Here is a 15,247-nt window from a genome sequence, read left to right as displayed (position 1 = left end):
GTTTGGCATGATACGTTTTTAACAAACCTGTGGTGGCTTCTAGTTATAACTTCATTTGTAAGGTCCTATCTCAATCATATTGTCATTAATAGCAGTTTGGGAAGGCATGCTTGCAATTTTAGGATATTTTAAACACTTGTTTAGGGTTTTTCTCCCCTGGGGAGGTGAGATAGGGATATTTTGATTGCCATTATATCACAGTTTTCTTGGCTATTTCAGATCTGAATTTTTAATATTAGTTTGTAAACTGGCACAAATATTAGTTTGTGAACTGTGTAAATATAGGGGGATAGGAATGTTTAAAATTAGTTTAAAATGAGGACCCAGATTGTTGGGGGGGCAATAAGTTGACTTTGTAAATATACAAATAGAATGAGACTATTGCCTTACACACTGTAAGCCGCCCTGAGTCTTTGGAGAAGGGCGGGATATAAATGTAAATAAATAAATTTAAAAAAAATTATAATAGCAGAATGAAAAATAGTAAATAGTAAACTATTAAGTAAAATAGTAAAACAATAATAATATTTAATAAACCCTTGCTCTGAAGGACAAACATTTATTTCTTAAAAGGAAAGTAGGGCTTCCCAATTTAAAGTCATCCCAGGCCATAAAGAGATTAGGAAAGGGTTAACCAAATACGGAAGGAATTAACACAGCTACTGTCAGACTATGTTCCCCATCATTTGTGCTGCAGTGTGCCATAATCTTGAGAGGGAGAGGAATTGGAGGGGGGGGGCTGGCTAAGACTGCTGTTTGAAAAAAGGGGGGAAATGGGGAAAGACCAGCATGAACAGGAAGCAGATGTGTGAACCAGTTTCATCCAGCCATTTGAAGGACTTTTGGGTGCTCCCAGGTCCATTCCCAGGACCTGGGAATGGAATGTTGAGAATGACACTTCTCAAAATGTCCTATTCTCATAACATTCAGCTACCATCCTGAGGAAAACTGATAAACTGTTCAAAGGAGAGAAGGCTAAGAGTTCGAAATAATGTAGCACTTTGTACGGGTTTTCTTTAGATTTGGCCTTGTTTTCGCTGCATCCAGTTATCTCTAGTAAAAAAGTCTTATGACCTTCTGATGGAGCCAAGCATCATTCTTTCCTAGAGACGCAGCTAGAACAGCTACATAGACTTGCAGAAAATCTAGAGTCATGCTTGATTCCTGTTACTATTGCATAAAAGAAGTTTTTGTCCTCTGTAGTACCCTGTGACTCAGCATCTTAATGTACATCATAACTTTCCATGTATTTATTCTATAGTACTAGATTGTTCTGGCAGTGGGAGAACTAGATCACATAGAGGGAGAGGGAGTACTACAATAGTAAAAACAATAAAGATATCAAGTACATTAATTAATACATCAATGGTTTCAAAAATAAATTCAGGAGTCTTTTCTTTAGGATACACATATTTATTTCAAATGACATGATCTCAAATTCAAGTGCTTGTGGGCCAATGTGGATCATTTTTATCCAGAAAAACATTTTGACAATTCTGTCATTTACTGAAAGGAAAACAGATATTTCAAACAACAAATTTGGTTCATTTTAAAATCTATTGACCAGTTTAAATCATACAGGCACACATTCACAAACCATACAGGGCAAATCCATGAAATAGGATACTTCTGAGTTTGAAACGCTAAGGAAATGTTGGCTAATCCCATATTTCCACTTTAGTACTATTTGTCTCCTAAGAATTTGTTTCAAAAGATTAAATGGTCTAGTGGTGGAGGTGAACAGGGTATAATTGGCAAAAAATGTTCTTCTCACATTCTGCCAGTAGAGACCTAGTTGGGATCAAAGATGCTCTTTCATTTATGGAAGAATAAGCCAGAATCTAAGATGTTATAACTCCCCCCACCCCATGAAGTGTATTTCCACACAAGGGGAAATGTGAATATTGCCTGTTGAAAATATCCTATCCCGATAACATATCATTTTAAATTATGCCTGTTCACACAGCAACATTCCACAAGAGATTTATTAACGATCCTTCTACTGAAAGCTTATACATAAAATCTAATGTTTTTTAAAAAATTAAACATCTCTTAACTATATTAAAACTCTCAGTTAAATTCAGTATAAGCCCTGAAAAAATAAAGAAACAAAAAGGGGAAAAAATGACATACAATATCCTTGATATGTAACGGAGAAAGATGTTTCATAAACAACTTTTTCTATTAGGTCTTCAAGTTAATCTCATAATAACTGGAGCATCTTTAATAAGCCATGGTTTTTCTTTTGGTTCCTGGAATACTCTACATACTTGCTTTATTGGTGAGATATATTATACCTTCTTCCAAAACCAGCCCCAGGCAGTTACTTCTGGTTAGAAGATTCTGAGATTCTGTTACAAAACAAAAGAAAGATTTTAACGCAGAGAAATTCTTATACAGGAAATCCTTATTTAGCAATCATAATTAGGGCAGGCAATTTGGTCATTAAGCAAATAATTGCAAAGTAAAAGAGCAGTTGTAGTTTTTTTTTAAATTTATTTACATTTATATCCCGCCCTTCTCCGAAGACTCAGGGCGGCTTACAATGTATAAGGCAATAGTCTCATTCTATTTGTATATTTACAAAGTCAACTTATTGCCCCCCCAACAATCTGGGTCCTCATTTTACCTACCTTATAAAGGATGGAAGGCTGAGTCAACCTCGGGCCGGGCTAAGTTATGATCTTATTTCAATTTTCGTTTGCTTTATAAATTTGCAGACCATAAATGTGAGATTGATTGTAAAGTTACTCTTTCATCACCATTGTAACTGTGAATGGTTGCTAAATGAAGCACTTGTTTTCTTTCCAACAAGTGAGGATTACCTGTACATATGTACAATGTATTCAGAAAGTATTCAAACTCTCTTCACTTTTGTCAATTTTGTTATGCTGCAGCCTGATTTTACAAATGTTGAAAATAATCTTTTCTCATTAACCTACACTCATTATCATATAATGGCATAAAACAGAATTTTAGAAATATCTGTAAATTTATTAAAAAGAAAAAACTGAAAAATAACATTGGAATTCAGACCATTGTAAAAATACTCTGGTGCCATGATCATTGCTGACATGTTTCTAAACCTTGATTGGAGTCCACCTGTGGTAAATTAAATTGATTGGAAATGATTTGGAAAGGCACATACTTCTCTATAGAAGGCATCACAGCTGACAATGCATACTGCAGCAGAGCAAAAGCCATGAGGTCAAAGGAACTGCCTGCATAGCTGAGGCAGGATTATTTCTGTTGCACTGAAGGTTCCTAAGAGCACAATTCCTAAGAGGCCTCCGTCACTCTTCATATTATACATTAATGATCTCTGTGACCATTTTACAAGTAATTGTGTTCTCTTTGCTGACGATGTCAAACTATTTAACACCACCAACAATACAGCTATCCTCCAAAAAGACCTGGACTTTTTATCTGAATGGTCTAAAACTTGACAACTCCAAATCTCAACCAACAAATGCTCAGTCTTACATATTGTAAAAAAGAACCCAAACACTAAGTATAAGCTTGATGGACATTACCTTACTGATGACTCCCACCCTGTTAAAGATCTTGGAGTTTTCATATCAAATGATCTAAGTGCCAAAGCCCACTGTAAACTACATCACAAAAAAGGCTTTAAAAGTTGTAAACCTAATCTTGCATAGCTTCTTCTCCAAAAACACTACACTACTAACCAGAGCATATAAAACATTTGCTAGACCAATTCTTGAATACAGCTCGACTGTTTGGAACCCATACCACATATCTGACATCAATATAATTGAACGTGTCCAGAAATATTTTACAAGAAGAGTACTCCACTCCTCCGAATATAACAAAATGCCTTATGCCACCAGACTTGAAATCCTGGGTTTAGAAAATTTAGAACTACGCCACCTTCGACATGACCTGAGTTTAACTCATAGAATCATCTATTACAATGTCCTTCCTATCAAAGACTGCTTCAGCTTCAATTGCAACAATACACGAGCACACAATAGATTTAAGCTTCATGTTAAACGCTCCAATATTGATTGCAGAAAATATGACTTCAGTAACAGAATTGTTAATGCTTGGAATACACTATCTGACTCTGTGGTCTCTTCCCAAAATCCCAAAAGCTTCAACCAAAAACTATCTACCATTGACCTCACCCCATTCCTAAGAAGTCTGTAAGGGGCATGCATAAGAGCACAAGCATGCCTATCGTTCCTGTCCTATTGTTTTCCTTCGTTGTATGCAATTAATAAAGTTATTACATACTCATATTCATATATATGCTTATATATTGTATAATTATTTCATGCTTATGCTTATATATACACTGTGTGACATAAATAAATAAATAAATAAATAAATAAATAAATAAATAAATAAATAAATAAATAAATCTCAGCTGGAAGAGGTTTGGCACAATCAGGACTTTTCCAAAAGCTGGTCACCTGGTCAAACTGAGGAAGCGAGGGAGAAGGGTCTTAATAAGAGAGGTGATCAAGAACCTGATGGTCACTCTGAGCTCCAGAGATCCTGTGTGGAGATGGGACAGATTTCCAGTAAGATAATCATCATTGCCGCTCTCCACTGCTCTAGGCTTTATAGCCAAGTGGCTAGACAAAAGCCTCTCTTCAGTGCAAAACACACGTAAGCCCACTTGGAGTTTGCAGAACAAAAAAAAATCACCTGAAGGACTCTGTGAGGAACAAGATTCTCTGGTCTGATGAAATCAAGATTGAACTGTTTGGCTTCAATTCTAAATGTTATGTCCGGAAGAAACCAGTCACCCTCATCACCTGCCCAACATCATCTCAATAGTGAAGCATGATGGCAGCGGAAGCATCATGCTGTGGGGGTGTTTTTCAGAAGCAGGGACTGGAAGACTGGACAGGACTGAGGGAAAGCTGAATGGAGCAAAGTATAGGGATATCCTCAATGAAAACCTGTTCCACCGCGCTCAGGACCTTAGATTGGACCGAGGTTCACTTTCCAACATGACAACGATCCTAAGCACACAGGATGTAGCTTGGGGGCAACCAAAAACTTTGCTTCAACCAAAAACTCTCTACTATTGACCTCACCTCAAAAACTCTCTACTATTGACCTCACCCCATTCCTAAGAGGTCCGTAAGGGGCATGCATAAGAGCACAAACATGCCTACCGTTCCTGTCCTCTTGTTTTCTTTCGTTACATCCAATTAATATAGTTATTACATACTCATACTTATATATATGCTTATATATTGTATAGTTATTTCATGCTTATGCTTATATATACAGTGTGACAAAACAAACAAACAAACAAACAAACAAACAAACAAACAAACTAGCTCTGTGAATGTCCTAGAATGGCCCGGCCAGAGCCTTGACTTGAACTCTATTGAAATCTCTGGAAGGACCTGAAAATGGCTGTCCACTGACAGTCGTCATCCAACCTGACTGAGCTTGGGAGGATTTGCAAGGAAGAATGGCAGAAAATCCCCTAATCCAGGTGTGCAAAGCTTGTCGGGTCATACTCCAAAAGACCAGAGACTGCAATTGCTGTTAAAAGTACTTCAACAAAGTACTGAGTGAAGGGTCTGAATATTTCAGTTTTTTTCTTTTACATAAATTTACAGACGTTTCAAAAATTCTGTTTTCCTTTTGTCATGGGGTACTCATTGTAGATTAATGAGGGAAAAATTGAATTTCAACAACAGTAGAATCAGGCTGCAGCATAACAAAATTGACAAAGGGGGTCTGAATACTTTCTGAATGCACTGGAAGTCCAGTGCACAAGGATTCCTTGTGTCTTCCAAATGGAAAGAACAAACCTTCAAATGACTGAACCATTTGGTTTTAGATCTTTGCAGATGGACTGCTTCCAGCACTACTAATCAAATCCATTGCATACCTCCCCCAGTTTGTGTTTGGTCTCTAACTGTATATCTTAATAAAAAATTAATTACCTTGTTAGAGATTACTTTGTGGAAAAATACTTCAGGCTTAATCTGGAATCATCCTGTAATTTATCAAGAGGTTGAAAGGAGCTGAAGAGGTTCATAAAGTTGTCCTGTCTTTCTTTTGGGTGTGCAGCTTTCTGATAAGTCTGTCAATGATATCTCTTCCACCACAGCCCTTTTTTTACTCATCTTGTAGTGTAATCAACCACCACAGCTGTAGATGTGACTTCATTGCACAAAATAGGCTCCCCTAAAGCTAAACGGGGCCTTTTTCATTGTTTTGCAGCCCTCTTGATGGCCAATTCTTTAGATGTATCAGGAAAGTGGATTGGCAGAAGAGTTTTTAACAGCCTTACCCCAAAGGGCAGGAAAGTTCTCTGCCAAAACCCCACCCCAACGAAATCAGCTTTCATCACACAGCTAGGGGAGAAATGTGGTTTGTAACTGGATTCACATCTGTTTCCCTATGCAGAAGGTTCAACATCTCTCCACTTTGAAATATATTAAAAACAGAATAAGCACAATAATTAAACATAAGCCTATTAGTCATGTATGAAAAATAAGGTTAGAAACCTACTAATCTCTCCAGCCTGCTATCCAGTGTGAGACCATTCTTATTTTCATGAGTATCAATGTGCAGGAGGAAGCAAACTTGCTTTTGCAGAGAGGTTCTCTCTCTCTCCCTCTCCCTCTCCCTCCCTCCTTCTGTCCCTCCCCCTCCCCCTCTCAGTCAGTCTGTCTGTACACCTCCTGCTTGTGCTCGTGGTTAAGAAGGGAAGATTTTGGAGTCTATCTGCCTGCAAGTGAGGGAAAAACTCAATAGCGAAGAGGCAGGAGCAATGCAATTGTAGAGTTGAATTTCATATGAAGTGGCTGCAGGTTTAGCAAATATTTATTAAATGTACCTGGAAGGTTAAGAATAGAGGAATACTATCATTTATAGTAAATTAAAAGACTGAGGAAATATAAACTTGTGGAACTCTCAAAATAGGAGTAGTAAACAGGATTGAAATAAAAGATGGTTGTGAGCCCCTTTATCTTATCCTCTATCAGCTGTTTCCTCATGAGGCAGATTGTTTAATTAAGAATTAGAATTTCAGTCAAAGAGAGCAAGGGCAGATGGAGAAGGTGATTTTGGCAGGAATGCAAAGCCCAAAGGCAGGGCTAAGCCAGGGCGTGTTGGAAAGACACGCAAGGACCTTGAGTGCATGTTAAAGATTTACTGCTCAAGGTCAGTGAGATATGGAAGGAGGGAGCTCTTGCTTGGTAAAAAGAATAAGAAGACCCACTTCAAATGCTGCCCAAGGCAGTGCTGTTCCCACAGTATAAGGGGAGGAACTAAACCTGAGGAAAAAATAGCCTAAGGGTCACAAGAACTTGGGTAGAAATTTGATTTCTATAGAAGCTTCAGCTACAGAAAGCCAAAGTTTGAAGAATCTACTTCTGAACATCTGTATAGTTGGGTTAACTGCCTTACTTTCCCACACCCCATACTTTAGCTCTAGGAAATGTCATCAGACTTCCAAGTTGTATTGTAGTATGACATCCATCATACAACATATATATGTATGTATGTATATGTATGTATACATATACATAGATATATGTATATGTATATATATACACATACATACTCTCTGTATCTATGTATATATATACACATACATACAGAGAGAAAAATAGCCAGTGGCAAGTATCATCTATGTACAGTTCCTTTTTTATTTTAAGTTTGTTGTTTGAACTTAGCCATGTTATTTGTAAGCAGTGATTCATGGTTTATCATAAAGTATAATTCTCATAGTTTCACCACAAAACTATGACAATGTATGCAGAGGAGTAGCTAGTTCATAAGTGGCATCATTCAGAGAAAATACATGGAACTGTTACTAATCAGAATGCCTTGTTCCTCAAACATGTGGTGATGCATTAAAAATCAAATTGGAAACTGCTAGGAAAGAGCCACTCTTCTCAAATTATCTATCTATCTAGATAATTAATTAAATCACTGCATCACTTTTTTATCTGCTATTCTGTTTGTTTCATAAAGGCTGGTAACATACCAACCTGTCTGAACATAAATTTTGTAAGAAATGTCAACAATCATCATGTAATTAATTGGATGCTTTTCCCGTGGGGATGAGCAGTTGGGGCTTTAGAGGCTAAGTTGTACTTAAAAAGACAATGTAAAATTTCAGTGGGCTGAAATGCAATAATTGAAAGAGGAAAATGGATAGCATGTAGTCAGTAATGTCTATTACCACTTTTACAGTCCATCAGAATGGTTCATAGTCCATCAGAGTGGGTCATAGTTCTTCTTTGGGCTTGAAATAATGATTTTATTATTGCGGCATCTCCATGGTCTCATGATCAAAATTCAGACGCTTGGAAATTAATTCATATTTATAATGCATGATAGCATCATGTGATCACCTTTTGCAGCCTTCTGACAAGCAATGGGGGAAGCCAGGTTCACTTAACAACCATGTTACTAATTTAAATTGCAGTTATTCACCTTAACCAATTTAGCAAGAGAGGTAATGAAATGGGGCAAAATTCACTTAACAAATGAAGCAACATTGTTGCTCATTTAGCAACAGAAATTTTGGGCCCAATTGTGGTGATAAATCGAGGACTACCTGTATTGAGTAAATTTATATAGATAGATTTGTAGAGAGAGATTTTCTCCATGGTGATCTATCCTCACCTGATCTTTCATACTCATTACTGCTGTAGTCTATTCATTTTGTGTAATGGACTGTGAGCAATGGTTTGATAAACCATTCTTAGTCCAAAGCAGGAATATAATTTAAATAAGTACCGTATATACTCGAATATAAGCCGATCCGAGTATAAGCCGAGGTCCCCAATTTTACCCCAAAAACTGGGGTAAACTGGGGACTCGAGTATAAGCCGAGGGTGGGAAATGAGGCACCTACCGGTTGGGGAAACCCTCCCTCCCTCAGCTGAGAAGGCTGGCGGCTCCCCGCCCGCCTCTCACTGCACCGCAGGGCTTCAGTCCGTAAAATGTGAAAAAGAAAAAAAAAAACCTCGAGTATAAGCCGATATACTGAGTATAAGCCGAGGGCTTAAAAAAAAAACTCGAGTATAAGCCGTATATACTCGAGTATAAGCCGAGGCTTAAAAAACAAACTCGAGTATAAGCCGTATAGACCCGAGTATAAGCCGAGGGGACGTTTTTCAGCACAAAAAATGTGCTGAAAAACTCGGCTTATACTCGAGTATATACGGTACTTCAGAATTGACCTTCTCTAGTTCTCTGGAATGCAAAGGCAGACAGGGAGAAAGTGTTTTCAGTTTTAAAAGAATAATAATTTTTGTTTCGTAATTTGTTAAATTGTTTGTTAATTTGTTAAATTGTTTATTCATTTGTGCCTTAGATGAGAACTCTGGCTTGTTTTGTTTTCTTGGCTGCCCTTGTATTGCAGAAGTCTTCTCCAACACCAAATTTCAAAGGCATCAATACTCTTCCTACCTTGCTTCTTCAAAGTCCAACTTTTGCTTCCATGGCTTGCGTTATTCTGATCTTTGTAGCTATAGACACATTCCAACATTTTAATGTTTTTTCCTAGGCCTTCTTGGCTGTTCTACCAACTGTTAGTGTGTGGCATATATTTTGACTACGTATTTCTTTATTGTTAATGGTTGATTCTAAAAGGTGAAAGGTAGCTATCTTTTTGATATCTTCCTTTTGTTAGTTCTAAGGATGGTTATTCTACCTATTGTAATGTTGATCTTTATATTTAATTTTAATATTTTAATCCTATTTTTTTCTTTGTGCTCCTTGACTTTTATTAATACAGTTTATAGAGTAGTGTCATCAGTATAGTATTGTTGATATTTCTTCCTTTTATTTAAAATCATGCCCATTTTCTTTCAATCCAGCTTCTCTTAATATATATTCAGTCAGTTGTTTGAATACGATAGTATATGATATGATAATGATAGTATACAGTTTTGCCACACAGCTTTCTCAACCCCGGAGTCAGTCTGTTTTACTATGTTCTATCTGTATTCTGATTTCCTGTTCTGCATATAGGCTTCTCATGAGGACAAGGGATGTTCTGGAGTTCCCATTTTTGAGCATATTCCACATCTTGATGTGATTTACACAATCAAGGACCTTTCTATAATCAGTGAAGTACATATTGACCTCTTTTTGATATTCTTTTGCTTTCTCAATTTTCTAGCATGCCAGCTTGAACATCAGCACTTTTTTTCTCCATGTAGGATTTTAATCTGCATTGGATAATCCTAAGGATTATTTTGCTAGCAAGTGAAATTAACAATATTGTTTTTTGTTTTTTTTAATTTGAATTTATATCCCGCCCTTCTCCGAAGACTCAGGGTGGCTAACACTGTGTTAAGCAATAGCCTTCATCCATTTGTATATTATATACAAAGTCAACTTTTATTGCCCCCAACAATCTGGGTCCTCATTTTATCTACCTTATAAAGGATGGAAGGCTGAGTCAACCTTGGGCCTGGTGGGACTTGAACTTGCAGTAATTGCAAGCAGCTGTGTTAATAAGAGACAGACTTAGTCTGCTTGTTTGATAGTTTGTACACTTTATTTTCTTTTTTAGTGCTGGAATTTAAATTTTCCTATTTCAATCAATGGAACTACATTGTTCATAAAATCTGCTGCCATAGTTTGATTATTGCCTCATTGTGAGATGGGTGGCAAACAAATTTAGGCAGGCAGGCAGGCAGGCAGTAGTTTACTTAGAAGCTTGACTGATTCTTCTTCTGTGACTTGCCATATTTTGGTGGGTATTCCACCATTTCCTGTAGGGTTGTGACTTTGTAATTATTGGAGCGCTGGCCTAACTTTATCTTTTAGTACTACAGTTTCTTGTAATAGGGAATATCCTTTATCTTGGATTTTAATATCTCTGCCATACAGAATTTAGTTATACTCTTTTACCCCCTTTGAATCGGTTATTGTCTGTCTAATGGCATCCTTTGGCAAATCAATTTGAGGTTGGAACCTCATTCTGAATTTAGAGTTCTTTTGAAAGACTTTCTTTGTTTTTCTATGACTGTTTCTAATGCATTTACAGATGTTGTTGAAATATTGTTTCTTATCTCTTCTAATAGTTGTCTAAAATTTCTTTCTTGAGATGTTTGTCCTTAGTTTTGGCTTCTCTTCTCTTCTTGGAAATTTCCATGATTTTTCTGAAATCCAGTTTGCTTCCTTCTCTTTCTTCATTTTTGGCAGTCTCTTTTCCCATACATTCTTAATAACATCATGCCATAATTCCTCTGATTCTCTTATAGTGAGCTTCAGAACTTCAAAGTGATTCCTGGTGTTCTCCTTGGAAAAAAGATATGTATATGTTCAAGATGGTTTTGTGGAAATTGGCCTTCTTCTTTAGCTTACATTGGAGCTTGAACATGAGTAATTTATGATCTGTTCCATAGTTAGTACCTGGCCATGTCTTTGATGCTATAATTGAACACTTCTTCTACCTTTAAGGTAGAAACTAGGAAACTGAGTAGAAGTCCTGCCTTAGACATTAAAACCATCTGAGTGACTTTGGGTCATCACTCTTTTTCAGCCCACCATACTTCATGGGATTGTTGTTGTCGGGAAAATAGAAGGAGGAAGTATTGGGTATAGTCACTGTCTTGAATTAGTTATAAAAATAAAGACAAGGTTAAATATAAATATGACTATAAAAGGAAAGGTAAAGGAGTCCCTGCAGATTTTATTCTGCTAGTCTTTGACAACTGTGGGGGCAGTGTTCATCTCTGTTTCAAGGCCATTGAGCCAGTGTTGTCTGAAGAAATGACTTGTCATGTGGCCAGCATGGCATCACAGAACACTGTTACCTTCCCACTGAGGTGGTACCTATTTATCTACTTGCATTTGCATGCTTTTGAACTGCTCGGTGGGGAAGAGCTGGTGCAAGGACAGGAGCTTATCCCTTCCTGTCTCAAATACACACACTCAAACATATTCTTTGTATGTATCAGGGGTGGTATTCACTTACTTTCGCTACCAGTTCGCAAATGTGAGAGCGCGTGCATCATTCGCATGCCCCACCTCCACGCATGCGCAGGACCTTCCGCGCATGCACAGAACATCAAAAATGGGACGTGATTACATCTGGGTGGATGAGCAGAGCCTCCCGCCACTGCTGCTACCAGTTTTTATTTTATTTATTTATTTATTTATTTTTTATTTATTTATTTTTCGCATTTTTATACCGCCCTATCTCCCAAGGGACTCAGGGCGGTTTACAGCCAAATAAAAATACATATAAATACAGAATAAAACCACAATTAAAAAACTTATTAGATAAGGCCGAATATTTAAAATAGAAATACAAATACTAAAACCCCATTAAAAACCAAATTCAAAATTTAAACATTCTAATCCAGTCCTGCACAAATAAATAGATGTGTCTTAAGCTCGCGGCGGAAGGTTCGAAGGTCGGGAAGTTGGTGAAGTCCTGGGGGAAGTTCGTTCCAGAGGGTGGGAGCCCCCACAGAAAAGGCCCTTCCCCTGGGTGTCGCCAGTCGGCACTGCCTGGCTGACGGCACCCTGAGGAGTCCCTCCCTGTGAGAGTGCACAAGTCGGTGGGAGGCAATCGGTGGCAGCAGACGGTCCCGTAAATAACCCGGCCCTATGCCATGGAGCGCTTTGAAGATAATTACCAAAACCTTGAAGCGCACCCGGAAGGCCACAGGTAGCCAGTGCAGTCTGCGCAGGAGAGGTGTCACATGGGAGCCACGAGGGGCTCCCTCTATCACCCGCGCAGCCGCATTCTGAACTAACTGGAGTCTCCGGGTGCTCTTCAAGGGGAGCCCCATGTAGAGAGCATTGCAGTAATCCAGACGAGATGTCACAAGAGCGTGAGTGACCGTGCATAGGGCATCCCGGTCTAGAAAGGGGCGCAACTGGCGAACCAGGCGAACCTGGTAAAAGGCTCTCCTGGCGACGGCCGTCAAGTGGTCTTCAAAAGACAGCCGTCCATCCAGGAGGACGCCCAAGTTGCGCACCCTCTCCATTGGGGCCAATGACTCGCCCCCAACAGTCAGCCGCGGCTGCAGCTGACTGTACCGGGATGCCGGCATCCACAGCCACTCTGTCTTGGAGGGATTGAGCTTGAGCCTGTTTCTCCCCATCCAGACCCGTACGGCTTCCAGGCACTGGGACAGCACTTCAATAGCTTCGTTGGGGTGGGCCGGTGTGGAAAAGTACAGCTGAGTGTCATCAGCGTACAGCTGGTACCTCACACCGAAGCCACTGATGATCTCACCCAGCGGCTTCATATAGATGTTCACCCAAACCAGATAGAGCCGGCTGAATATCACCACTGGTATGTATGTACGTACGTACGTACGTATGTATGTATGTATGTATGTATGTATGTATGTATTGGATTAAATGCTCCCAGTTCCAACCAGATCTCATGATCCGGTAGCGATCGTGGTCAACACCCGCCATCCGGGTGTCATTACTTCCTGGTTTTAACCAGGAAGTAATGTGTATTTTGCGTATGCACAGAAGGTCTGCACGCACATGTGATACGTGTGAATGAAGCAAGCGCACACATGTGGCATGTAAACTTCCAAGCCGGTAAGGAAGGTACGTTTATTTCACCCCTGGTATGCATGTATACTTACATACTGTATTCTGCTATAGAGTAGCAGATACACCCATAGGTATATGGACAAAAACTCCTCAATTCCATTGGTAGACTCTGGTAGACTCATGAAAATCTAGTCATTATATGACGTAAAACATGAATGCCCTTTTAAGGCTGTCAGTTTATATGGCTGTCTATCATTCAGTTGTTTATGTTAAAGCTATGATTCCCAAAGTGGACTCTGTGACACTCTCAGCACAAATGCTTAGGATGCCATGGAATATTTTAATTTTTCAAAAGAAACAGAGAAATAGTTAGACACTGCATGAATTAACCTAGTATTGCTGTTTCCCTCGGTTTCTGTTAATCCTGCAGTTCTCAAACTGTGCACTGTGTTCAATTTTTGTGAAATGAGAAAGTTTGGGTTAAAGGCTAAGCCTAATATGAATAATTCCCAAGCTGTTCAATAGTGTATTTTGAAACTGTTAAGCTTTTTCTATGAATAAGTAACTTTTGACAGTGTCAGAGTTCTCAGTCTTGGGTCCTGAATGCTGCATACAAGGGGAATATTGTCTTTATGGTTTCCTGATGGACAATTAGTGAAACATTGTTCTTTGCATTCATTGCAAAGGAATTATCATGTTTGCAGAGACAGGTGGGTGTTATAGGACTGTGGGCACCCATATCAGGTGTTATTGGGGCTCGATGAAGGAACTAATAACCTACAGAACTAAGCATCTCTTTTGAGATATATATTACTGGCAACTGGAATTTCTAAGTAAGAAGGATTATGGAATTCTTTGTTCCAGTTGGTCATTTCTTGGACAGTTATAGTTTTTTTTTATAACTTTGGCTCTTGGTAATTTGTGAATCAAGTTTGGAATGCAAGACAGTCAGTCGTCTGTTTCTGATGTTTTCTTCTTTTCCTTTAAAGTTTTAACTGTGTGTGAAATTGCAGCAGTAGAGATCAGCATTCTGTTATCAAGAATGCACATCAGAAATCTTTGTAATTTCAAAATCATTTATTGGAAACTATGGGACAGAGAGGTGTTTTTTTTAAAAAAACATGTGTTTACTTATTTTTTCCACCCAGCTGGCTTTCACACAGGAAATTATTCTTTATTTATCATATATATCAGAAGAATTACTCTGCAAGAAATAACTTTGTCATAAATTTGGCTGCACAATTCTAATATTAGCATTTAACACAAATCAAACGCAGATTTCATAATCAGTATAATTTTAGATGAATTTAAGACACAGAGTACAGAATATTAAATATATGAAATAAATATTGTATATATTTTTCTATACATTTTTATAATTCATAAATAAAAGACTTAAATTGCACAATATTATGTTATTTATCTAGGTATGAACTTAGGCTCAGATTGATAAAGATCAATCCTGTTAATTTGAAAGAACTTACTCACCTCCACATGGAATGTTTAACCTCAACCTCTTATTCATTTATTATGCTGTGTATAAAGATTCCAAATTCATAATTGATAGTATTAATTGGAAACATTTAATCAACCTGCTTTTTAACAGCTTATTGGTAAAAAGTGAACAATTTTACTTATTATTATTATTATTATTATTATTATTATTATTATTATTATTATTATTATTATTATTATTATTTTATTGCTTTTATATTAGATGTTTATCCCTGTAAGCCACCTGGAGTCACTGAGAGTG

The 15,247-nt window shown here is 37.9% G+C and overlaps 1 protein-coding gene across 1 annotated transcript in view; it reads right to left on the bottom strand.

Moving 5' to 3' along the window:
• Positions 1-1,266: 1,266 nt before the first annotated feature.
• VPS25 (vacuolar protein sorting 25 homolog) overlaps positions 1,267-15,247 on the bottom strand; it is a 38,685-nt gene continuing 24,704 nt past the window's right edge. The window contains exon 7 of the mRNA XM_058180355.1: positions 1,267-2,351. Coding sequence (XP_058036338.1) covers positions 2,263-2,351 — 89 coding nt within the window. The 3' untranslated portion in view covers positions 1,267-2,262. The remainder of the gene's footprint in view (positions 2,352-15,247) is intronic.

This window comes from Ahaetulla prasina, chromosome 4, assembly GCF_028640845.1.
Source record: "Ahaetulla prasina isolate Xishuangbanna chromosome 4, ASM2864084v1, whole genome shotgun sequence".
NCBI lineage: Eukaryota > Metazoa > Chordata > Lepidosauria > Squamata > Colubridae > Ahaetulla > Ahaetulla prasina.
This window is presented reverse-complemented; position numbering and strand designations above follow the sequence as displayed.